The sequence below is a fragment of the Narcine bancroftii genome, chromosome 2 (genome assembly GCF_036971445.1).
Source record: "Narcine bancroftii isolate sNarBan1 chromosome 2, sNarBan1.hap1, whole genome shotgun sequence".
Lineage (NCBI taxonomy): Eukaryota > Metazoa > Chordata > Chondrichthyes > Torpediniformes > Narcinidae > Narcine > Narcine bancroftii.
In genome coordinates, this window is record NC_091470.1 from 362,544,374 (window position 1) to 362,571,100 (window position 26,727).

At 44.2% G+C, this 26,727-nt stretch overlaps 1 protein-coding gene across 1 annotated transcript in view; it reads left to right on the plus strand.

Moving 5' to 3' along the window:
- The window catches only part of LOC138755820 (cadherin-7-like), a 176,079-nt gene that overhangs the window by 109,368 nt on the left and 39,984 nt on the right, over nt 1-26,727 (plus strand). Inside the window, exons 4-6 of the mRNA XM_069922498.1 lie at nt 3,599-3,852; nt 8,846-8,982; nt 26,558-26,679. Coding sequence (XP_069778599.1) covers nt 3,599-3,852; nt 8,846-8,982; nt 26,558-26,679 — 513 coding nt within the window. The remainder of the gene's footprint in view (nt 1-3,598; nt 3,853-8,845; nt 8,983-26,557; nt 26,680-26,727) is intronic.

Genomic DNA, 26,727 nt, shown 5'->3' on the forward strand with positions numbered 1-26,727 from the left:
AAAGGCTCGTCCAAAACGTTGATTAAGTATCTTTATCTTTGCTATATAAAATACACAGAATGACAAGCTGAATTTCTCCAGTATTGTGTTTGTACTTCAACTACAGTGTCTGAATATTTTGGTGTTTTACTAGTGTGGGTTGAACACATTGGTCAGCATGGGCAAGTTGGGCCTAAGGGCCTGTTTCCACGTTAGGTGACTCTGTGGTTGAGACACTGCAAATAAAAACAGTTAACATTACAGGTTTAAGATTCTTTTGTAGATCTAACACTTTTGGTTTTGTAGATCTCACCCATGTATTTCTTAATGTCTATTTGTCACTCTATTTTTACATCCAATATTTCCTCCTTTTTTTATTTATCACGATATCTTCTGATTACTTTGTCTCTCTCCCTCTTTGCTCTGGACATGAACAGTTGGGAGAATTTGACAGGTGCAATCAAGAATTCCCAGATGTCACGATAACACAGAAATAGATGTTGTGCCGACTTCTATCTTCCTTCCAAAAATAAGTACTAAACTCTTCCTACCACATAACCCTCTATTTTTCTTTCATCCATGGGCCTGTCAAAGAGTCTCTTAAAAGCTCCTATGATGTTTCAGCATCCACCATCACCCCCGGCAAGGCATTCCAGGCACCCACAGCTCTCTACATTTAAAAAAAACTGAAGTCTCCTTCAAACTTACTTCCCTTCACTTTGTGCACATGTTGTCTGGTGTTTGCTATTCCTGCCCTGGGAAATATGTGCTGACTGTCCACCCTATCTATGCCTCTCATAATCGTGTAGACCTCTATTAAGTCTCCTCTCATTCATCTTTGCCGCAAAGAGAAAGGTCTCAGCTCCGCTAACCTTGGCTCATAAGACTTATTTTCTAATCCCGGCAACCTGCTGTTAAATCTCCTCTGCATCCTCTCCATAGCCTCCACGTCCTTCCTGTAATGAGGTCCCCAGAACTGAACACAATACTCAAGTGTGGTCTCACCAGAGATTTGTCAAGTTGAAACGTGACCTTTCGACTCTTGAACTGAATCCCCCTACTAATGAAGTAAAACACAAAAGTTTGCAAACACTGCAGATGAAGTAAAAACACAACGCTGGAGAAACTCAGCAGGTCAAACAGTGTCCTTTATGATACAAATCCGATGTTTTGGACTTCAGCCCTTCATCAAGGTATGACAAAATGTAGACAGGGGCATGGACAAAATGGTGGTAGGGAGGAGCACGGTCCCACAGGCAGAGACAATAGATGGATAAGCTGGGAGGGTGCCCCAGCAAACTGGGAGAGGGAGGATGGTACCTTTGGAAGTTCATTTGGAACTTTATTGAATCATCTGAACAGCATAAAGTGTGAGCAAAAATGTAAAGAATAACCCTTGGTTCCAGGTTGTCCCAGCAGAAGCAACCTCTCCACATTCACCTGGCCAAAATCCCCTTGTGCCAATTTTGGGCACAAGAAGACTTGCCCCTGAAGTCCATGATCGATTCCTTGGTTTTGTTGACATTGAGTTGTTACACCATTCAATGAGCTGATCTATCTCCCTCCTGTACACTTCCTTATTGCCGTTTGTGATTCTGCCAACAACTGTGATGTCATTGGCAAACTTGTAGAACAAATTATCAATTTGTTTTGGAGTTTTAGGTAACCCCCACCTCCCTGGATCCACTGTTCCCATCACTTCTTCACCTGATCCTGTACTTTCATTTATCTCAGACTTCTCCACTGCTCATTCCCAGTGGCCTCTCCCTCTACCTGTTTCTTCACATCTCCCACCTTCTGTCCTATCATCTCTTGGCCCCCTCCCCAGCTTCTTTCCCCCTTCATATACAATATGTAATGCAGGTGCTCCCCAATTTACGATGGTCTGACTCATGATTTTTCAAAGTTGCGTTAGTTTGAATCGGTATTTACAATTTACAATTTCGACCTGTTCCCCTGTGTGATAGTACAGATCTATCACCAATATACATAGTGTATATAGTTACTGTATCTAGACTGTGCTTACAGCGATTGGCTGAGAGCTAAGCCACGCCTATTGTCTGGGCCTTAAAGGGTTGTGTCCCTAGCCAGGTCGGATCATTCCGGACTGGTCGGCCACTTGTGAAGAGCTCCTGTCTTTTGCTAATAAAAGCCTTGGTTTGGATCAACAAGTCTTTGGTTCTTTCGACGAGCTCTACACCCTGCTTGTGGTATGTGGTACACCAATCTCTCGCGAGGCTGGGCAAGTGTCGATGATGCAGTGCGTTCCACAAGCTGATCACGAGCATCTTCAGAAGAGAGTGAAATTGATGACCCTGTCAATTTAGCATTCCCAGTATCCTCACCGTCCAGCAGTTAATTTTAGTTCAATGCTTCAAGCATTCTTCATGCCCAATGTCCTTTCAGCTGTGTACATTAATAGCTTTTTCAGTGTGGAATAAAAGTATTCAAAATTTAATTATTAAAAACGGTAGATGAGGTGTCCTTTTCCCAACTTACGATTTTTTTTCAACTTATGATGGGTTTGACAGAATGCAAAGTTGAGTTCCACCTGTATCAATCCCTTTTCACTTGAGTCTCGATGATACCAAAACATTGACTGATCATTTCTACCATTGAGTGAGTCCATTCAGCTGATCACTGTTTGCTCCAGTGCTGTTTGAACAGTCTGTGTGTCTTCTCTCTGACCCACGACGGTTCCAGATTTCCTACCACCTCCCAAGGATCACCCAAGTCGGTGGGTCTATGTCAAATTGGGCGGCCCGGTTAGTGCAGCATGACACTGTCTGTCAGGAGCTTGGACGTTCTCCCTGTAACTTGATTTTCCCTGCCTGCTCTGGTTTCCTCTCACCCTCCAGAAATGTACAGGTCGTGTAGGTTAATTGGGTGGCACAGGTCTGGAAAGGCTTCTGCTGTGTTGCTTGAAATTTAAATGCCCTTCAGTGGAGGTAACAAGGAGAATTGAGGAGCTCATGAGAGGGAAAATTTGGTGTGGGGGGAATAAGCGGGGGAGAAGGGAGGAATGGGATGGATTGAATTGATCTGGGATAGCCCTCATGGGCCACATGACCTTGGGTAAGGAAAGGCAAAAATAAATTAAAATACTAGCACACTGGGAAACTGCAAATAAATAATTCATTTGGAATTTTATTGACTTGTTGAGCTGTCAGAACAGCGTAAATTGTAAGATAATGAAGATAGATGTACCAAGCAACAGAGCATAAACACAATATAAATTTTTCTGCCAATTAATGATGTGATGAGATATTAAAGATCAGTCGCTGATGGATGCATCTTGTTACCCAGTAGGTTGACCCTCCCTTAATGAACCGACATTTTGCAGAGTTAAGGATAAACAGATTTTTTTATATTGTAATATTTTTATACATACAGCCCAATTCCACCCCCAGTGGCCCATTACCCCGGTACATTTTGAAGGGTGGGGGGAAACCGGACTCCCCCGTAGGAATCCCACGCAGACATGGGGAGAACGTACAAACTCCTTACAGACAGAGCGAGATTCAAACCCCGGGCCCGATTGCTGGCACTAGTAAAAGCGTTGCGCTAACTGTGCTGCCCCCTCGCACCATTGATGCACAATGGTTAAATCATTTTGCAGGAGCTGGACTTTGAAAAGAAGTCAAGCTACAACCTGAAGATCGAAGTGAGCAATACGAACATCGACCAGAGGTTCCAGGCCTTGGGACCCTTCAGTGACACGGCGTCCGTGAAGCTCGTCGTGGAGGATGTGGACGAGGCTCCTGAGTTCAACTCACCGCTCTACAGGATGTCGGTCTCGGAGGCAGCCAGGGTGAGCACAGCCATTGGGACTGTCTCTGCCCACGACCCGGACATGGCCAACAACCCTGTCAGGTGCGTCTCTACCCTCTAGGGTGTTGGGGGGAAATGGGGCTAATCCATCCCCTTCTCACCATGCTCATCTCTGGAAAATGCAGCGGACAGATCTCATCCTTTTAAGTACAAAAAGCATTTCAGCTCTAACATGATATACACACACTATACACACAAATACATCTAATAAGCTAACATTAATAGAGAAAAAAAAAATTGCAATCGGAGGTAAATCAATACCGTCCTTCTTCTACATGCACTTTACATTTCATATTAAAATCCCATTGTTCTTATTTATGATGCATTTAAGAGGCCTCACCATTTCCGGAACTTGGCCGCCCTTGAATACCTCATGCTCCCACTATAATGATACACAGGCCCGGATGTAACCCCCCGAAAGAAGGCAGGCAGTCAACTTGTCCTTAACCTTCAAATGCCGGCCACCTCGACCCATGAATTGCCAGCTTGGCCAGACCCCACTAGGAGATCCTCTGAGTGCCCAAAAACCCTTGCTCCACACTGGGCGCCCATAGATCAGGAGCGTGGGGCTGAAGTGCAGCCAGACCTTGACGAGCAGCCCCTTCTTGAAGGCTGCAACCTCTCACACTCCAGGTACACTGTCTCCTCTGCAGAAGTGACAGTCAGGAAACGGTTGCACAGCCCCGCTCAGGGCAATAATCTCCACACCAGGACCCCAAAAGATCTCATCCCTTCTGAAGTGTGTCACACGCTCCTGAGCACCCCCTCCAGTTCATGCACACCAGGCTCCCAAATATTTGCTTACTGGAACCATTCTCATTCTCTTCACAAGTCAAGACTGACATCTGTTTGTGCCAGTACAACCCAACTAAAATGTTCTCCAATCCTCAGTGCAAATCACGCATACATACAACCAGACAACACACATGCAGTGCATAAACAGGACAAGCAGGAGAGAGATGGATAAGAACCTTCTCCTCCATGCAAGGGTATTCAATGCAAGGAGCCATATATAATTGAATTGAATTGTTTTATTGGTGCATATACTAAAAAGCTTGTTTTTGCATGCTACCTATGTAAGTTAACTCACACAACTGCAGCTGGAATAATAACAAATAAATAAGAAAATATTGTAGGGAGTAGTGTTACAGTACACCAAATGGTGCAGCCTTTGGAGACTTTATGCAGAATATAGAGCAAGTGGTTAAAACGGTGCAAGGACATCATCTTTTGTCAATGAGTGATCTATTTAAGAGTTTGCTTACAGCAGGAAAGAAACTGTCCTTGAATGTGGAGGTTCATGTTTTCATACTGCTGCCTGACAGAAAGGGAAAGGGAGAGTGCGACTGGGTGGGGTGGGTCATTGAGCATGTTGGTAGCTATCCCAATGAGACGCAAGGACGATTGTTTGTGGGATGGCCTGAGACGAGATTTTAAAGTTGAAAGTTTTCAACTCCCTTAAAAGGTGAAAAGTAAAAGACTAAAAGGTGATCTGAGGGGGATTTTATTTTTACACAGAAATGTTTGGAACTTAGAATGCAGTCTCTGAGAAGAAGACAGATACTTTCTAAGGCCTAGAACATTACAGACTCTATGTAGGCAAATGGTTCTGATCAGAATGTCGGTTCAATTACTCGACCTAAATCGAATGCATTCATTATGTGTTGTGTCCGCCTTGGTCAAGTAGTCAGTCAGTCCTTGGCCAAATGATTCGCAGGATCACGGTGACTACCTTAAGTTTTTTTTTTTAAAATGTAGACATGCAGCTTTGTAACAGGAACTTTCAGTCCACGAACCTGTGCTGCCCCAAATAGTTGATTAGCCAAGGCATCATAGGGAGAAGGACGGGCAGTGGGGGCTGAGTGGGAAAATGGATCAGTTGATGATTAAATGGCGGGGCAGACTCGAAGGGTTGAACAGCCTATTTTTGCTCCTATGTCTTATTGTCTTATGGTCTCATTCCCACACATTTTTGAAACTGGGGAAAACTCGCACAGACACGGCGACAACTTACGAACTCTTCATGGACATCGCTGGATTCGAACCATACGAGGTTCACTCCTCCGAGAACTCTCCTTAGGGTTACCAAGTGACCTTCTGTCACACGAGTCTTTCAAAGCCCTCTTCAGAGTTAACGTGTGACCTTCTGTCACGCAAGTCCTCTCCTTTGGACACCCTGGCTCGAGTGGTCCTGCGACTCCTGTCACATGAAGTCCGCTTGAAAGGGTCAGTCCCATGCTCTGCATATCAAATGTGCAAAATACTTGGCTCTGCGAGAAATAAAAGGAAAACAGTGACCAGAGATTTAGAGGGGGAGAGCGGAGAAATGAAAGGGAAGTTCTGCCATGTGCAGACGGTAAGAGAATGGACGGCAAATGTGATGACATTTGATTGGCTGTAAAGTGAATATTCAGAATGGAATTAACAAAAGAACATTAAACAGTGACTAACTGCTCAATGGGCACCTGCTAACAAGTAGCAGGTTAGTTGTCAGTGTGGGAGAAGCAGACAAGGTTGACAACCATCCAGGATTTTCCTGGAGTCTCTGCCTACTCGAGGTGCATTGGAGAGCACAGTGGAGTGGTCGGTGGAGCTGTGGCTTCGCAGCTCCAGAGACCCAAGTTTCAATCCTGACAGCCGGCACTACCCATGTGGAGTCTGCCTGCTCTCCATCGTGACCACCTAGGCTTCCTTTGGCCGCTCTAGTTTCCCCTCATGCTCATAAGGCGTGCGGGTCGGTCAGAAAATTGGCCACCTTAAATTGTCTCTGGCGCATGGGCGACTGTTGGACCTGGGCCGAGATGAAGGAAGTGTGAGGAAAGAAAGAAGGCATGGAAGTCTGCAGGCACCATGGTGAAAGTAAAACCCCAAAACTTGACTCCGCTGGTCAACTTGTGTTCTCTATACAGCAAAGATAAAGACACATAAGCAGCGTTTTGGAACATTGGATTAATGCCATAAATGGCTACTTGACAGGACTTTCAGGCCAAATGGCCTGCTTCCCAGCTGACCACTTCAAGACAAAAATCAATAGGAAATGTATGAATTACCCATAAATTATAAAAGTGATGGGGCAGCGGAAGGAGAGATTGAGTAGTGGCAGTTTAATTGTTTAACCAAGGGTTTAATTGTTATTGGATCTAGACATCATCAGATGAATGGAAATTTACTGCCCATTCCTTTCTTTCTTTTTCAATCTTTTTCTTAATCATATTATAGATAAATAAAACATGAATAGGAGTATAAAATCAAAAAGGCGAAAAATATCACAAAATGACATCGTATGTTATAACATATTGTATTAGGCAACAATTAACAAATGTCTTCTCATCTCCTCAAACCAAAATCTTCAAAAAAAAGAACAAATTATTATATAAAACCCCACCTAATCTAATAGAAAAGAAAAAGACTGGCCAGCCTATCCTGAGGATTTATTAATTAATCATCTTGTCTTCACCTACAAAGAGAAAAGTAATGAGATATAGTCCGGAAGGGAAAATAGTTATTCTAACAAAGTCATGTGGAAATGAGTTCTAACAGGTGGCCAAGTCTCTTCAAATTTAACAGACGTGCCCATTCCTAATTGGGCCCCAGAACTGCAGAGCTCAGTGAGTGACGTCAGGTATGAGCGAAAGAAGGCATCCGAAAAACTCACGTCAAGTTCAGTTGATGCTTCACTGTTTCGCTAGTGACCTATCATGGACACTCAACATCTCCTCGCTTGTCAGGAAGGCACAACAGCGACTACACTTCCTGAGAAGACTGAAGCGGGCAAGGCTACCGGCCACCATTATGTCGGCCTTCTACAGGAGCTCTGTCAAGAGCGTCCTAGCCGGCTGCATCACAGTGTGGCACGGCCGCTGGAGAGAAATGGATCGGAGGTCAATCCACAGGATCATAGGTGTGGCAGAGAGGGTCACTGGAGTCCCCCTCTCCCACTATCACCCCAGCGTCATCGGTATGACCTACCAGGCTCGTTGTCTGAAGAGGGTGCATAAAGAAGAAGGCAAATACAATGCTGGCATTCAAATCGAGAAGAATAGGATATGAGAACAGGGATGTGATGTTAAGACTTTATCAGGCACTGGTGAGGCTTCACGTGGAGTACAGGGTACAGGTTTCTTATTTAAGAAGGGATGTGTTGGCATTGGAGAGTGTTCAGAGAGGATTCCCAAGAGTGATTCCTGGAATGAAGGGTTTGGCACATGAGGAATGTTTGACAGATTTTGGCCTGTGCTCCTTGGAATTCAGAAGAATGAGGGAGGAACCTCATAGCAGCATTTCAGATATTGAAAGACCTGGACAGAGGAGGTGGCCAAGTTGTTTCCCACGGTAGTGGAGGCTTAGTCAAAGCAGCACAGCCTCAGGATTGGAATTTGCTGTCAGGGCTGGCTGTGGAGGCCAGTCGTTTGGTGTATTTAAGGCAGAGATTGCTAGGTTTCTGAATAATCAGGTTATAGTAAGAAGGCAGGAGAGTGGGAGAATGGATTAGCTCATGATGGAATGGTGGGACAGAATCAACAGGCGGAATGGCCTACTTCTGCTCCCAAATCTTATGGTCTTCTGGAGATGAGATGAGTTTTGAACTGGTGGAGTTACTTTCCACAGGAAGTTGTTGAGGTCATTTCATCAGATAGACTCAGAAGGGAGTTGAATGGGACTCTCTTGGCTAAAGGGCTCAAAGGTTATGGAGACAAAGCAGGAATACGGTAACTGAAGATGTAAGATCAGCCATGATCATACTGAATGATAGACTCAAAAGGGCTGAATGGCCTCCTGCTTCTATTATCTGTTTCTGTGTTTCCCTGTATGCAACTGGGTCTACTCTGAGGTAGAGTCATGTAACAGAATACCCAACTTCATTTGGTAATCCGGTCGACAGCCAAAACCCTATCTTGGATGATTCTCCATAGCTATAGATGAAACTTCTGCATCCTGTTTTGTGTGCAACACAGGAAAGCAAAGCGATTTGAATGAACTGAATTGCCTTCCTGACCCAAAACTAACTGTGCATTCTTTAAATATTTCCACTCAGGTATTCCATAGATCGCAACACAGACTTGGAACGATATTTTAATATTGATGCAAAAACAGGGGTGATCACAATTGCTAAATCTCTGGACAGGGAGACCAACGAAGAACACAACATTACAGTGTTGGCAATGGAGAGTCGTAAGTGATTTCAGTTTAAAATTCTTTAAAGAGGGAAAGTTTTGTCATTCTATAGGCCAGTGGTTCTCAACCTTTTTCTTTCCACTCACATACCACTTTAAGTAATCCCTACACCATCGGTGCTCTGTGATCAGTAAGGGATTGCTTAAAGTGGGATGTGAGTGGGAAGGGAAGGTTGAGAATCACTGCTCTAGACCCAATTGTTACGGAAACATTTTGCTTGAGAAAAATTGTCATTGGCCCATTTCCTTTGGAGTTCTGAAACTGTGCACATAACGAGTCAATGAGGTATGATCAAAATATTAGTTTTCAAACTTTTTCTCCCTGCCCACATACCACCTGAAGCAACCCCTTACTAATCACAGAGCACTGATGGCACAAGCAATACTTAAACATAGGAACATAGGAAGTAGGAACAGGTGTAGGCCAAAAATGGCCCATCGAGCCTGCTCCGCCATTCAATACGATCAAGGCTGATCTAATTTATGACCTAACTCCACCTACCTGCCTTCTCCCCATATCCCCTAATTCCTCTATCATGTAAAAATTTATCTAACCGAATTTTAAATAAGTTTAATGAAGCAGCCTCAACCACTTCTCTAGTTAGAGAATTCCAAACGTTCACTACTCTCTGGGAAAAACTATTTTTCCTCATCTCTGTCCTAAATCTACTCCCCCGAATCTTGAGACTGTGTCCTCTCATTTTAGTTTCCCCAGCCAGCTCAAAAAACCTTCTTACATCTATCCTATCCATACCCTTCATAATTCTATATGTTTCTATAAGATCTCCTCTCATTCTTCTGAACTCGAGCGAATACAATCCTAGACGATTTAATCTTTCATCATAAGTCAACCCCTTCATTCCAGGGATCAACCTAGTAAACCTCCTCTGGACCGTCTCCAAAGCCAGTGTATCCTTCCTCAAATATGGAGACCAGAACTGGACACAGTACTCCAGGTGTGATCTCACCAGTACCTTATACAGTTGCAACATGACCTCCCTACTCCTGAATTCAATTCCTCTCGCGATGAAGGCCAACATTCCATTTGCCTTCTTAATGACCTGCTGCACCTGCAACCTAACGTTTTGCGATTCATGCACAAGAGTTGAAAAAGGAAAGAAAAAGTTTGAAAACTACTGCTGTAGAGGCTTTTTAAAATCACAAGATATCTCAAAGAACTTTGCAGCCAATTAAATAGATTGTCAGGGGCTTCTTAAAATAAATGGACAAGGTGACCTGGATCTGAAACAAGACAGAGGGATTTAGTATTTAGGATTTAGGGATTAATTATGTCAGGGGAATTTCAAATTGATTTCTGGGATGGAAGGTTTGTCAAATGAAGAGAGATTAAGTAGATAGGGATTTTACACGTATAAGGTCAATGGAATGAGAGGTGATCTTAGTGAAACATGCAAAATCCTTTCAGGCCCTGATGGGGTAAATGTGCTAACTGATGTTTCTGATTGTTAGGGTGTTCGTACACAGGGGTCACAGTCGCAAATAAGAGGTTGTATATTTGGGGCAGATAATTATTTTTCACCCAGAGGATGGTTAATGTTTGGAAGGGCAGCACGGTTAGCACAGCACCTGTTACAGCGCCAGTGAATCGTGTTCGAATCCGGCGCCATCGGTAAGGAGTTTGAACATTCTCACTGTGTCCTGTGTGGGTTTCCTGCGGGAGCTTCAGCTTCCAACCACCCTTCAAAACATGCAGAGGTTGTAGGTTAAATGGGATATTTGGGAGGTCATGACATAGTGGGCCGGAAGGGCCTGTTACAAGATCACAAGGCAAATGAACAGAAGCAGGCCACTAGGCCCATCGAGTCTGTTCCGTAAATCTACGGAACATATCCCATATTCCCCATATCCCTCGATGCCCTCACTAATGAAATACTTGTCTATTTCTTGTTTAAGTTCTCCCAGTGATCTGGCTTCCACTGCTGTATGCGGCAGCAAGTTCCACAGATCCACGACCCTCTGGCTAAAGAAGTTCTTCCTAATCTCTGTTTTATATGGATAGCCTCTAATTCTCAGACTATGACCCCTTGTCCTTGATTCACCCACCAAGGGAAACATCTTACCCGCATTCCACACTCAGCCCTCTCTCCATGAAGGAGTTCCCTTTAAACTTCTCCCCTTTCATTCTTAACCCAATGTCAGTGGAGGAAGTCTCCTTGCATTTATTCTTTCTATGTGCCTCATAATTTTAATGTGTATTTTATATTTTTAATTAAATTTTGATATACAGCACAGTAACTGGCAGTTTGGGCCCACAAGCCCGTCCTGCCCAAATATCCCAATCAACCTACAACCCTTGTATGTTTTGAAGGTGGGAGGGAACCTGAGCTTCCAGAGGAAACCCAAGTAGACATGGTGAGAATGTTCAAACTCCTTACAGACAGCGACGGATTTGAACCCGGGTCACTGGCGGCGCTGTAGCAGTGTTGTGCCAACCATCCCTCCCTCTGTTGCACACTTCATCAAATCTCTTCTCATTCTCCGACACTCCAAATCCTAACCTGTTTAACCTTACCCTGTAGCTCAGTTCCTCACATCCCAGCAACATCCTTGCAAATCCGCTCTGCACTCTTTCAATCTTATTGATGTCCAAAAATGCCTTCCAAGTGACACACACGTTTGATGCAAGTCTTGAAATGCCAGCTATCATTGCGACTATATTCCCACTTTGCATTCCTCGTGAAGTCCAACATCCGAATGCCAGCATCTTCAATTTTCTAGTTGTCAGGCTGGGAATATTCAAGCTGAACCATGGCTGTCTGGATCAATTCCAGACTCAGTAACATTGTTCAGTTCGTTCAAGGGGAACGTCTCTGAGGGAATATGTAAATTACAACAAATGCACATAATTTTGAATTAATTGATTTAGATTAGATTGTTAACTTGAAAGTACTTAAATATGGTTAATTGTTTTTGTTTTTCAAAAGTGTTTAAATTATTTTTAGTTATTTATGTTTTAATTTTTCAATCATATTTACATTTTTAATGGTATGATAAATTTTTAATTGCTTTATAATTAAATAATTGAATATTTGCAAAAATCAGGGATGTTTTGACTATTTTATCAGTCAGTATTCCTGGGGGAAAAAGGTTTTGATGAAGAATTTCAATCAAAAAAATGTTGACCATTCTTTTCCTCCAGATTCCTCTATCATGTGTATGGCTCAACTGCCTGTCAATGGATCATTGGGGTTAGGTCCTGCTATTTATAGTGAGTAGGAGGGCTATCAGTCAGGAGTGTGCTTTGCAAAGGAGGGACAGGAGAGCAGAAAAGCAAAAGGAAAGGGAGCAGGAGTCGGCCACTCGGCCTGTCGGGCCTGCTCCGCCATTCAACAAGATCATGGCTGATCTGGTCATGGTCCCGGCTCCATTCAGCCTATTCTCCTTAAACCTTAATTCCTCTAATCTTCAAAATTCTACCTGTGTCTAAAATGCATTTAATGAGTCTGCCCTGACTGCTTCATAGGGCAGGGAATTCCACTACTCTCTGAGAGAGCAGTTCTTCCTGATCTCTGACTTAAATCTCTCCCCTGATTCTTGAGGCTGTCGCCCCCCAAAATCTGGCCTCTCTTGGCCAATCTCTCTGCTTCCTTTAGAGTCTGATGTAAGTGTGAAGTGATGCATTTTGGAAGGCATAATATATGGTTCATGGCAGGATTTCACAGGGTGGAAGAACTGAGGGACCTTAAGGTACAAATCCAGAGAATTAGGAAGCTTTATGCTGTGCTGGCCTTTAGCTGGGGATTGAGTTTAAGAGCCATGAAGTAATGTTTCAGGTCTATAAAAGCCTGGTTGGACAACACTTAGGATGTTATGTTCCATTCTGATTGTCTCATTATGCTGTAGGAAGGGTGTGGAAGCTGTGGAGAGGGGCAGAGGAGATTTACCAGGATGCTGCCTGAATTGTAAAACATGTCTAATGAGGCAAGGTTAGTAGAGTATGGACTCTTCTCTAAAAAGCGAAGAAGGATGAGAGGTGACTTAATAGAGGTCTACAAGATTATGAGTGCCTTTTTTCCAGGGAAAGGGTAGCAAATACTAGAGGAAATTTGTTCAATATTTGCCAACTGCACGAAAACCAACAAGGTCAGGTCAGATACAGCAATGAGCTCTCTGAACCCTTCTCCATTAACAATGGCGTGAAGCAAGGCTATGTTCTCGCACCAACCCTCTTTTCAATCTTCTTCAGCATGATGCTGAACCAAGCCATGAAAGACCCCAACAATGAAGACGCTGTTTACATCTGGTATCGCACGGATGGCAGTCTCTTCAATCTGAGGCGCCTGCTACTCTTTGCAGACGATGCCGCTTTAGTTGCCCATTCAGCGCTTGACATCCTGTTTTGCGGAAACTGCCAAAATGTTTGGCCTGGAAGTCAGCCTGAAGAAAACTGAGGTCCTCCATCAGCCAGCTCCCCACCTTGACTACCAGCCCTCCAACATCTCCATCGGGCACACAAAACTCAAAACGGTCAACCAGTTTACCTATCTCGGCTGCACCATTTCATTGGATGCAAGGATCGACAACGAGATAGACAACAGACTCGCCAAGGCAAATAGCGCCTTTGGAAGACTACACAAAAGAGTCTGGAAAAACAACCAACTGAAAAACCTCACAAAGATTAGCGTATACAGAGCCGTTGTCATACCCACACTCCTGTTCGGCTCCGAATCATGGGTCCTCTACCGGCATCACCTACGGCTCCTAGAACGCTTCCACCAGCGTTGTCTCCGCTCCATCCTCAACATTCATTGGAGCGACTTCATCTCCAACATCGAAGTACTCGAGATGGCAGAGGCTGACAGCATCGAATCCACACTGCTGAAGATCCAACTGCGCTGGGTAGGTCACGTCTCCAGAATGGAGGACCATCGCCTTCCCAAGATCGTGTTATATGGCGAGCTCTCCACTGGCCACCAAGACAGAGGTGCACCAAAGAAGAGTTACAAGGACTGCCTAAAGAAATCTCTTGGTGCCTGCCACATTGACCACCGCCAGTGGGCTGATATCGCCTCAAACCGTGCATCTTGGCGCCTCACAGTTCGGTGGGCAGCAACCTCCTTTGAAGAAGACTGCAGAGCCCACCTCACTGACAAAAGACAAAGAAAAACCCAACACCCAACCCCAACCAACCAATTTTCCCTTGCAACCGCTTCAACCGTGTCTGCCTGTCCCGCATCGAACTTGTCAGCCACAAACGAGCCTGCAGCTGACGTGGACATTTACCCCTCCATAAATCTTCGTCCGCGAAGCCAAGCCAAAGAAGAAAAGAAGAAGACAAGATTATGAGAGGCATACATAGGGTGGACAGCCAGTGCCTTTTTTCCAGGGCAAAGGTAGCAAACATTAGAGGAAATTTGTTCAATTTAAGGGAGGAACATTTAGGGGAGACATCAGGGGGTCATTTTTTTTTATTGCCGGAGTGGTGATGGAAGCTGATACAATAGGGACATTTAAAAGATTCTTAGATAGGCCCATGGATGCAGGAGATTTAGAGGGTTATGGCTGTGAGCAAGGGAAGGTTTAGTTTCTTGAGTAAGCTTATATAGGTTGTTACAACATCGAGGGCTGAAAGACCTGTACTGTGCTGTAATGTTCCATGTAAGATCCAGCCACATCCTTCTAAACTCCAAAGGCAAGTAATGGTGGGGGCAGATAATGGATCAGTGGACAATCTCAGCTGCTCTGTGTTTGCGTGGGTCAACATGACTTTCATGCAACTTAAAATATCAGTGATATCTTATAAACAAATCAATAAGGAAAATAATCTGATGATGCAATCTACCACGGCTTCTGAGCACAGGCTTGATGGAAGTTTATATCTGATTATAAATTGTTGAGGCAAATAATGCTTAAACAATATGGTGCGGCAAGAGTGAGAAATGTAACCCATATCCATGATAGGCCTCGAGATGCTGCTTGTATTCCGGTGGAGGTGTCCCCCACAGTGCGGTTGGGTAGGGGATTCCAGGATTCACACCCAGTGATGCCGTCAGGATGACCATCTGTGCTACATTTGTTTTAGACACACAGCATTGTTACAGGCCTTTCTGGACCACAACCCCGTGCATTTACACCCCATTGACGCACAACCCCCATGGATTTTGAAACCCAAGGGAAACCCACGCAGACATGAGGAGAACGTGCAAACTCCTTGCAAGCAGAGCCAAGGTTCCCAGTGCTGCAACAACGTTGCCCAAACTGCAACGCTAACCATGTAGGGTGCATCCTCATGCTCCTTCCGCCCTCGTCCGTCTTGATGGTCGAGTCCACGGGCTGTTTTTGGGTGAGCCTGGGTGCATTGTGCACCTGGTTCACACTGCAGTCATTATGTGGCAGAGGTGGAGGGAATGAAGATTCAGATTGGTGTCCGAGGTAGCAATGAAGGTGGTTTGCTTTGACCTGAGTGGTATTGAGCATCTCAAGAGTTGTTGGGGTTGCAATCATCCAGGCAGGTGGAGAGGACTTTTACCTTCCAGATGGGGGAATGTCAGGTGACAAGAGGAGAGCTATTTGCTGCGCAAACTCTTACCTGCAACCCACAAGCATGCTGGAGAGGCATTGGGTAGCCAATGTTTAGGGAATGGGCGCTTCCTCAGCTAGAAGCAAAAAACTGGCAGTCGCCTGAATTAAAAACTGGGGAAGGAGGGCTGGAGGAAAGGAGAGAAGGGTTGGGGTGGGGGGGGAGGGGTGCCCAGACTAACAGATTAGAGGGGATAAGTAGATACAGGTGGGTGGGCATTCACCGATGGTAATGCCACTGAATGACAAGGCTGGGTGATTGGCCTGTCTCTTGTTGGAGACGGTCATTACTTGTGGCTCTTTTGCCACAAATCAACTCATCGAGGTCTTGGTGCATGCAGTCATCAATTGCTTTCTTTGCAGTGTTAGGTCTGCTTTGTTCATGAATAAGTGAGACAAACACCAGGCTGAGTCGAAATCAGGGTTCTTTGTTCTTTATTACCGGATTGTAACACTTGCGACTAACAATGTTAGTCGGAGAATGCATTCTGCCGTTATCAGCAAAATGGTGATTTTTTATACCCTTGGATACATGCTTAGAACATCATCATATCATTACTTGTCCAATGACTAAAACTGTTGCTATCCTTTCCCTGCTAGCTTCCTGCCTCTCAATCCATCAATGTCTCTCTTATCTTGTAAGTACAAGGATGCATTCACATCTTGTTACAGCCCTGTACAGGGTAACTCCTTACACATTCCCATCTCATGATGTTTTACCTTACAGCAGACAAGTTCACTGTGTTCAGCACAAGCGAGAAACCATTTCTGGTCCTTGACACACAATTAATATTTTTGAAATATTGCATTCACCTTGCATTCTAAGTGATAAATATACATAACAATTTCAAAATTAAAGATTAATAATCCGCACGACATCAGTAGGAACACTGACACATCCACAGACTCTTTGATCAAGGGAAGGTAACTGCCATTAGCAAGAAGCACATTAAAACTGAAAATGCACCGTGTTGAGACTTGAGAACTTTCAGATAAAGTCGATGCTTTTAACTCTAATGGGCCAAATCAACACTGTCAATTATGCGATCAGACCAGCTCTGCGGGGAAGAGACCAGTTAAGATTTGAGAGTGGATTGGTAAAATATATTCATTGATCATACCTCATGACTTTTGCAGTAGGTTCCGAAACAAAACAAAAAGTTGTTTAAGGATTCTCATGAAGGCAAAGAGCCAAAGTTTGTGAACAGATAAAATCAAATGGAGAAAGTCAACAGGTCAGACAGCATCCTCAGGAAGCAAAGGGTGACCAACGTTTTGGGCCCGGGCCATTCGTCAGGTGGAATCTCAGGTTTCCAGGCCTCCCAGTTTGGCCCCCACTCGGCTCTCAGTCCTGTCTGCCAAAATGCCCTCTGCACTGAAACTGAGGGAGACGGGCTAACATTGCAGCTATACCAGACGTTGGTGAGACTGCTCTTGGAGCATTGGGTGCAGTTCTGGTCACCCATCTATAGGAACAGTATCATTAATCTGGGAAGGGTGCAGAAAAGAGTCACATGAATTTTACTGGGACGGGCACACTCAAACTGCAAGCAGAGGCTGGATTGGCTGAGACTTTCCTCCTTAGAGCACAAGGCATGGACAAATTGGGCTGAAGGGCCTTTCTCCTTGCTGTAGAGCACAGATGAGATGAGCGTTTATAGTCATATACCTACGTACAAAGTACAGATGGACCATAAATCTGAATTTAACTCTGAGACACTTGGGCATATTGGTAGAAGTGGTGCAGAGTGATTGATTACATCTGTAGCAATAAGATTGCTTAGTTCCATAGATGTTATAAAGTTCCCTAAATAATTCCCTATAAAATTCCTCAAAATGTTCTTAAGTTGCTTTTTATTTTGAAAATTTAGATATACAGCACGGTAACAGGCCCTTGAGGTCGTGCTGTCCAATTACCCCTAATTGACCTACAACACCCAGAATGTTTTGAATGGTGGGAGGAAACCAGAGCACCCAGTGGAAACCCTCACAGGAATAGGGATCATGTACAAAATCCTTACAGACTCCGTGGTATTCCAACCCTAGCACTGTAACAACATTACACTGACTGCTACGCTAACCATGTCACACTATATCATTTCATGTGCTTAGGGTCTTCAGATTACGTCAATATAATGCCAATTGTTTTCACTCATATACATTCATCAAAGGTGTGTGTTACATTTAAATTTAGACATACAGGCCCTTCCGGACCAGCCCCCGTACCGCCCAATTCCACCCAAATGACCTACAGCCCCCAGTACATTTTTGAACGATGGGAGGAAACCAGACCACCCGGGGAAAACCCACACAGACATAGGGAGGACGCAGCAACTCCTTATGGACAGTGCCGGATTCGAACCTGGGTCACTGGCGCTTTAACCAAGCTGCGCTAACCGCTATGCTAACCAAGCTGCCCTCAGTAGAGGAATAGTTGCTGAGCATTATTCACTGCTCTCATCTCAAACTTGGTGTATCATGTTTACCTTAGCAAATGAACCTGCCCCTCACTTGGATACAGCTTAACATTAGTGCACAGGCAATTAACATCTTCCAGAGGCTGTACTTGTGTAACTACCCTGTTCAGTCACAGCGGTGATTATGGCACTATGAGAGATCCAGCAACATGTGTGCAGGATGAGAACATATGAACATAAGAAATAGGAGCAGGAATCGGCCATCTGAACATCGAGCCTGCTCCGACATTCAATAAGATCATGGCCGATCTGATCGTTGACTCAACTCCTCCTACCTGTCTTTTCCCCCATAATCCCTTAATTTTTTTTAATGTAAAAATCTCTCTAACTGAACTGTAAATATGTTTAATGAAGTCGCCTCAACCACTTCCCTGGGCAGAGAATTCCTCAGATTCACTACTCTCGGGGGGAAAAACAGTTTTTCCCCATCTCCATCTTAAATCGGCTCCTCTGAATCTTGAGGCTGTATCCCCTAGTTCTGGTCTCATCTTCCAGTGAAAACAATTTTCCTGCCTCTATCTTATCCATCCCTTTCATAATTTTATGTCGCTAGAAGATCTCCTCTGAATGACTGCCATGGAAGAAGAAGATTTAGGTCTTCATGTTCTCGCTACAGAGGAAGCATTTGGAGAAGTTCATTACTGGAATGTAAAGTAAAGGAAATTTGATTTTGAGCAAGACTATTATTTTATTTCGTTTCTGGCATAGAATGCAACCAATTGAAGAGCATCTACACTTGGACCTCAGACCCCTGAAAATGTTATTGACTTCCGTTGACATATTGGGAGAAGCTCAAAAAGTTTTCTTGATAAAAGCCAAATAATATACTTTATTCGTAGACAAGACAGCTATACGAGTCATTGCATTTATAAATTGACTACACCAAAGATAGCATTTCATGACCTACAGTATGTCAATATAATGCCAATATTTTTCAATCCTGAACATTCATTAATGATTGGTTTTAAATTTAAATTTAGACATATAGCATGCAAACTCCTCACAGCTTGTTAAGTTAACCGTGCCGTCTCAAAGGTTAGAGGAGTTGTTCCATAGAGCTCAGACCTTGGTGGAAGGACCCTATACCGCAGCCTTTTTGTTATGGAGCTACGGGTGCACTCAGCTTCAGTGCGTCCCTCAATGGGCACCTCTGCACCCTAGAGAGGGCCAGTCAACAGCATTCACTGGCAGACATCTCCTTCCACTGTTCAGTTGCGCATTTTTGGAGAGGAAATAAACAGTCGGATTATTATTTGGATGGGGAAAAATTCAAATCTCAGAAATACAAAGGGACTTGGGGGTTCCTCGTGCAGGATAACCTGCAAGTTGACTACCAGATTGGATCGGCGGTAAAGAAGGCAAATGCTATGTTGGCATTTGTTTCAAAGGGGATTGTGTATAAGAGTAAAGAGGTGTTGATGAGACTATGGGGCACTGGTGAGACCTTGTTTGGAGTAGTGTGTGCAGTTTTGGGCCCCATATCTTAGAAAGGATATAGCAAGGTTGGAGAGGGAACAGAGGAAGTTTACCAGAATGATTCCGGGAATGAGAAGGATAACATACGAGGAAGGCTTAGCGGCTCTTGGGACTCTATTCATTAGAATATAGAAGAATGAGAGGGGATCTCATAGAAACATTTTGTATAATGAATGGATTGGACAGAGTAGATGTAAATAAGATGTTTCCCCTGTTGGGTGATTCCAGGACAAGCGGGCACAGTCTTAGAATTAAAAAGTACCAATTTACAACAGAGAGGAGGAGAAATCTCTTTAGCCAGAGATTGGTGGATTTGTGGAATTCATTGCTGCATGCAGCTGTGGAGGCCGGATCACTGGGAGAATTTAAAGAGGAAATTGATAGGTATCTAATTAGTCAGGGTATCATGGGATATGGGGACAAGGTCGGAACTTGGAACTAGATGCGAGAAAAGTTTAGCTCAGGGAGGTTACATGGAGCACTCTCAATGGACCAAATGGCCTGCTTCTGTTCCTTTTTCTTGTGATCTTGTGACCAGCAAGTTACGGGGAGGCCAAAATTCTTCCTTGAATCGGGTGGATGTATTTGCAGCAACAAGGGCTGTTTATCTCCTTTTCTGTCCCTTTGGGAAATTATGATTCCTGTGTTACTCATAGGCAGCCAGTTGGTGTAGTAGGGCAGCACGGTTGGTGTAATGGTTAGCACAATGCTATTACAGCTCCAACGACCTGTGTTCGAATCCAGCGCTATCTGATAGCACGTTCTCCCCGTGTCTGCATGGGTTTCCTCCGGGTGCTCCTGTTTACTCTCACTCTTTGAAACATATGGGGGTTGAGGGTTAAATGGGGTATTCAGGTGGCACAGGTTCGTGGGCGGAAAGGCCTGTTACCATGCTGTATCTCTAAATTTATATTTGAAATTTACTCGAGGTGAACCTCGAGAAGGACAATCACACCATTTTCCAGGACCACTCACTCTAAACATAAATGTCAAGATTGGCACTTGGCCCAATCCCACGGGAATCCTGCAATTGGTACTGCATTAAAATTTGCTTCTCCTCTGTGGCGTGATGGTCCCTGGAGCCATCAAAGGAAAAACGGGCATGAGAATCAAAACCTAAAAGGTGCAGTTGTGGGAAACCTGAAACACAAACAGAGAAGGCTGGAACTGCTCAGTGGGTCAGGCCGGGTCTATGGAGAGAGAAGCAGAGTTTATATTTCATGGTCAAGATTCAGGAATGCAAGAGATGAGTTGAGAAGGATCCCCTCAGGGGGACCAACAGGAAGATGATAGAACCATTAAAGGCCCTTTAGCCTTTCTAGTCTGTGCTGAACCATTATTCTGCCTAATCTCACTGACCTACAACCTGTCCATATCCCTCCATACACCTTCAATCCATATATCTATCAAATTCTTCCTAAATGTAGAAATTGACCCTGCATTCACCACTTCAGCTAACAGGATGAATATGTGTGCTCATGTTAGGAATAGCAAGATGACCCCTGAAGTTATCAGCCAGTGAAGAGAGAAGTGTTTATGGGTGTGCTGTCAGGCTTGATATAGGCACATAACATGTGACCTGGCGACATGACATCTAAAGTGCAAATGACCTCATGACATCATTATGTCAGGGCTTCTCAGTAGATCTATGGGTTCTGCTGAATCACTGTGCCTCGTGGCTGTAGTGGCTCAATGCCAGTAGATAGGAGGCTGTTGTGTTTAGCTGTCACAAGATGGGAGCTGTTAGCACTGGTTCTGCCCACTCCCTCCAAGCTAACTGCTATACTCTCATCATTCTCCATGTGAAGAAGATCTCCCTAATGTTCCCTTTAAACTTTTATCCTTTCACCCTTAACCCATGTCTTCTGGTCTGTATCTCACCTACCCTCAGTGGAAAAAGTATATTGGCTGAATCCACTCACCTAGAGAACAATGCATGCCAAGTCATTAAACTTATGGAAGAGGAGTAAAGACAAGTGAAGTTAAGGCAAGGGCTGTTCAATCTGAAAGAAGGTTCAGTACGATTAGCGCAATGCCTTTACAGCGCTAGTGATCGGGACCTGACCTGGGTTCGAATCCCGCGTTGTCTGTAAGGAGTTTGTACGTTCTCCCCATGTCTGCGTGGGTTTTTTTTTCTGGTGGCTCTGGTTTCCTTCCCCACCCCTTCAAAAATGGTTAATGGTGGCACATAGGCTCGAATTGGCCTGTTACCGTGCATTATGTCTAATTTAAAAAAAAACAAATAAATAAACCATCTGACTTACTCCTAATGCTAACGTACAGCATCTAAAGGATTTCTCAGCCAATGAGGTTTCCTTTTCTAGTTAATATGATGTTGGATGCCAAAACTGGTTGGTAAAGTGGATGGTGAAGTCTGTACTAAAGCAAAGAGAAGCTACAAGATGGTAAAAACAGGATACAAAGGGTTTGAGTAGTCCATTAGGTTCCTCATGTTCCTTCCACCATTGAATATAACCAATCTTTGCTTTGCCTTGTCTGCATTAATCCCTTATCCCTGGAGTCTACGATGCAGAACATAAAACATGACAACATGTGCAGGCCCTTTGGCCCATGATGTTATGTTTACCCATATATTCCTACCAAAAAACAACCAAAACCCTCCCTACCTCATAACCCTCTATTTTTCTTTCATCCATTTCCCTGACTAAGAGTCTCTTAAATCCCCCTGTTTACCAGCATCCACCACCCCTGGCAAAGAATTCCAGGCACCCAAACTTTCTGAGCAAAACACTTACCCATGGTGTCTCCCCTAAACTTCTCTCCCTTCACTTTCTACAATCGTCCTCTGGCGTTTGCTAATCCAACCACGGGGGATAAAACAGAGTATATCTTATCTGAGCCTCTCATAATCTTGTGAACCTCTGTTAAGTCATGTCTCATCTTTCTTCGCTCCTAAGAGAAAAGCCCTCTCTCTATTAACCTTACCTCATAAGACATATTTTTCAATCCAGGCAACATCCTGGAAAATCTCCTCTGCACCCTCTCCATTGTTTCCACATTCTAAGTGTGGTCTCAGCAGAGATTTATGGACCAGCAACATTAATTCACAGCTCCTGAATTCAGCCCCCTGATTAATGAAGCCCAGCATACCACAGGCCTTCTTAACTGTCCTATCAACTTACGCGGCAACCTGAAGAGAACAGAGAATTAGCACCAAAGGGGGGTGGGGGTAGGAGTAGAGATTGGTAACTAGGATACACAAAGTGCATTGGAAACAGGTCAAGTCATAATAAGCTGATATTGCAGGCAGAATTCCTTGCATGTTCCTTTCTGTCACCTTGGTATAACGCCCCCTCATGAACCAGCAGAGTAGAAGATACCAGGCATCACTGATTGTAATCAATTCTCTGACAGAGACGGTGTGATGGATTACTGATTTAACAAATTTGAACCAACTTTAAACTAAAAATATGTTCAAGAAATTGTCTTGCTGGGAGAGAAAGATAACCTGTAATTTCACTCGAGTGTGGTCCCAGGGTATAACTACTAGAGGTAGCGCAACGGACTGAATTTGAAGCCATTTAAGTAGAATTTAAACTCATTTCAATGAGTTATAGCCACCTAACAGAAATGACCATTGAATGAAGCTTCAGCTGACAGTGGTCAATGTAAAGGCAGATGTTAATGATGGGTTGATGTGCCCGTGGGATCTGGTACCCCCATGGCTCTAGCTACATACTCCAACTGCAGAATAGACAGAACTTAACATCAAAACATAGAACAAAACACCACTGGAACAGGCAGGGGAGAGAGGGTGGGAGAAAGGGGAAGAGAGGAGGGGTGAATGGGGGAGAAGGGAGAGAGGAGGGGAGCAGCGGGATCAGAGCGGGTGCTGGGTGGTGTGGATCCTTGATGATCCCTGCTGCCCTCCGACGGCAGCATTCCCTGATGGTCAGGAGGGTTATTCTGTGCTGTGTCCACTACCTTTTTCAGGACTTTACACTCAGAGGTATTTTTGTCCTCATGCCAGACCCTGATCCAGCCAATCAGCTCACTTTCCACCACACATCTAGTAGGTGTCTTGAGTTTGAAAAGGAGTATTAAAGATTTCAACTCAAAGTGCCCAACTAACGTGCCGAATTGACCTCTGCTTGGGAAGCAGTGACCGTCGGCCCTGCGACTGTGCGACATGCTCACGGCGGCACCCGAGCCTTCACACGCTCCCTTTAATGCCTTCGTTGCAGTCATGGAGCTGACAATTGGTTGACGCCCCCAAGGATGTCCCCTGCAGTGTGAGCAGGCCACGACAGACATGTTCTGAACAGCGCCAGACCATGAGATGCTGCCTAGCACTGATCCTTCATTGTGGCTGAGTCTATGCATGCACAACTACAAGATTATGAGAGGCATAGATAAGGTGGATAGACAGCACCTTTTTCCCAGTGAGGAATAACCCTCTATTTTTCGTTCATCCATAAGTGTGTCTAGGAGTCTCCTGGATGCCCCTCATGTTTCAGCCTTCATCACTGGGGAATGCATTCTGGGCACTCAAAACTCTGTGTAAAAAAAAATTACCCTGATATCTCCCCCTAAACTTTCCTCCCTTCACTTTGTGCAGATCTCCTCTGATCTTTGCTAGGCAGTGCACCATGTCAAAAATCACAGGGAAAACAGATGCACTGTGAGCACCGGAGATCAGGTAACTGGAGAAAACCAGACTGTGGTTCTACCCAGCTGCACTATTGAATGAAATGTCGGAAAGCAAGGGATCTGACTAAACCCAATGTACAATGGGTAACTATGAGAGGCATAGATAGGGTGAATAGACAACACCTATTTACTGTGGCGAGAGTAGCAAGCATCCAGAGGTCGTTTGTAGAAGATGAAGGGAATGAGGTTTGGGGGGAAGTGTTTGGGGTATGTTTTTTTTATTCAGAGAGTAGAGGGTGTATGGAACGTATTGCCAGGGTTGGTGGTGGAGGCTGGTACAATAGAAACATTTAAAAGACTCTTAGACAGGCACGTGGAGCGTTAAGGTGTGATGGAGGGGGAGTTTAGAAGATTGTTGCGGAATAGGTTTAGTTCGGTGCGCACATCATGGGCTAAGGGGCCTGTTCTATGCTGCAATGTTCTTGTTTGATGTTCTCACCTGAATCATTTCAATGAACAAAGAATGTGTGATGTCATGTGCCGTGTTTGATGGTTCCAATGTTGAAGATTTTAAAGTCCGGGTTGGACAGGGAGGCAGGGTTGGTGCAGCTGTTAGCACGACACCTTTACAGCGCCAGCGATCGGGACTGGTGTTTGAATCCTGCACTGTCTGTAAGGAGTTTGTATGTTCTACCCATCTCTGCATGGGTTCTTACTTTACAAATTATTCTCTCCAACTTACTGTCGCGCTTAAGCCTTCGTTTTCGTTCTGAATAGTTATTGGTAATCTTTGGTGACCAAGGCTGTCACCTCTGTTCAAGTCCCATTCCAAACTTGGAATGCGTTGCCCAGGCAGTACTGAGGCAGCTAAACATTAGAGCAGACAGCGGTGTGTATAAGGAATGAGAAAGTGGTGGAGGCAGGTTCAATTATGATGAGATATTTGGACAGGAATATGGATAGGAAAGATGTAGCGGGAGATGAGCCCTAATAGAGTCAAACGGGATGGGCTCAGATGAACAACTCGATCAGCATGGACAAATTGGGGTAAAGACCTTGTTTCCGTACTTAATACCTATCATTATGACTTTTGGATGAGATGTGAAGGTCAAGTCAAATTTATTGTCAGACGATTGCACAAGTACAACCTGATGAAACAGAATGTTCCGGTCCTCGGCGCAAAAGACACACAACCAGACATAAAACACATACCGACAAATAGTACAAAAATTCATATATTGTATGTGTGTATATATATGTGTATATATATATATATATATATATATATATATATATGCATGTATGTATGTCCGTATGTGTGTGTGCATGTATGTATAGATCAAGACGCACACACACACAAAATCAAATAAATATAGTTTTGTGAATATGAGAGTCTTGGATGGTGAGTGCAAGCAGCTCCATTGGTTGTTCAGCATTCTCGCTGCCCGTGGGAAGAAGCCATTCCTCAGCCTGATGGTACTGGCTCGAGACTCCTGTATGGGATCAGCTGAAAGATGCTGTGTGCAGGGTGGAAGGGGTCCACAATAACTTTGCGCGCCCTCTTCAGACAATGATCACGGTTGATCACGTTGATGGAGTGTAGGGAGGTCTTCTGTGATCCTCTCTGCCACACTTATGGTCCTGTGGATTGACTTCCGATCTATTTCTCTGCAGCATCTGTACCGCACTGTGATACTGTCGGCCAGGACGCACTTAATAGAGCTCCTGTGGAAGGTTGACATAATGGTGGACAGTACCCTTTCCTGCTTTATTTTTGCATTATTTATTGTCGCATGTACCAATGTACAGTGAAAAGCTTTGTTTTGAGTGTTATTCAGGCAAGTTAACCTGAAGGTAAGTGCAGCAGTTGGTGGAATTATAAAACAAATGTACAGGGTAAAGTTTACAGTAGTCAAAGCAGGGTACAGAGGAAATGCAGTTGGAGCATACCAATGAGAGGTCCTTTCAAGAGCCTGATAACAGCAGCAAATAAAATCAGCCCTTAAAGCTAGAGTTTTATGTTTTTGAGCTGAAGTACCTTCTTAACGATGGACTGGGGTGAGTATGACTGGAGTGTGGTGGCCCCCTTCAGTATTTTAACAGCTTTCCCAAGACAGTGGGAGGTAAAAATGAAGCAGCTGGAAAGGGGGAGCTAAGACTCCTTTTGATCTCTCAGCTGGATGCAAGAGCATCGCATTCCATTATCCAAAGAAAGTTCTCCTCAATAGCTCCACCAATCCTTGGTCAAGAAGGGAAAAAGAAAAATTAACATAGTTCAATCAAGTTTCTTTTTGTTGGATCTTTCGGTATCCAGTCATATTCCTTGCAGTAGCGTGACAATGGCTAACCTGAGTATGATGATATCCTGGTGTCTGCTATAAAAATGCAAGTTTTTCCTTTTAATTCAACATGAATTCTGCACAATTATGTCCATTAATGTAGGCTGATTGCATCTTGTCGTTTGCACAGAGAACCCTGCCCAAGTTGGAAGAGGATTGGTGCTCATTAGCTTGGTGGACATCAACGACAATGTGCCAGAATTTCCAGTGGAATACGAAACGTTTGTTTGTGAAAATACTGAACATGGCAAGGTAAGGGAATGCCCCCGAAATGTCGAACAATCATTGATTAGAAGCAGC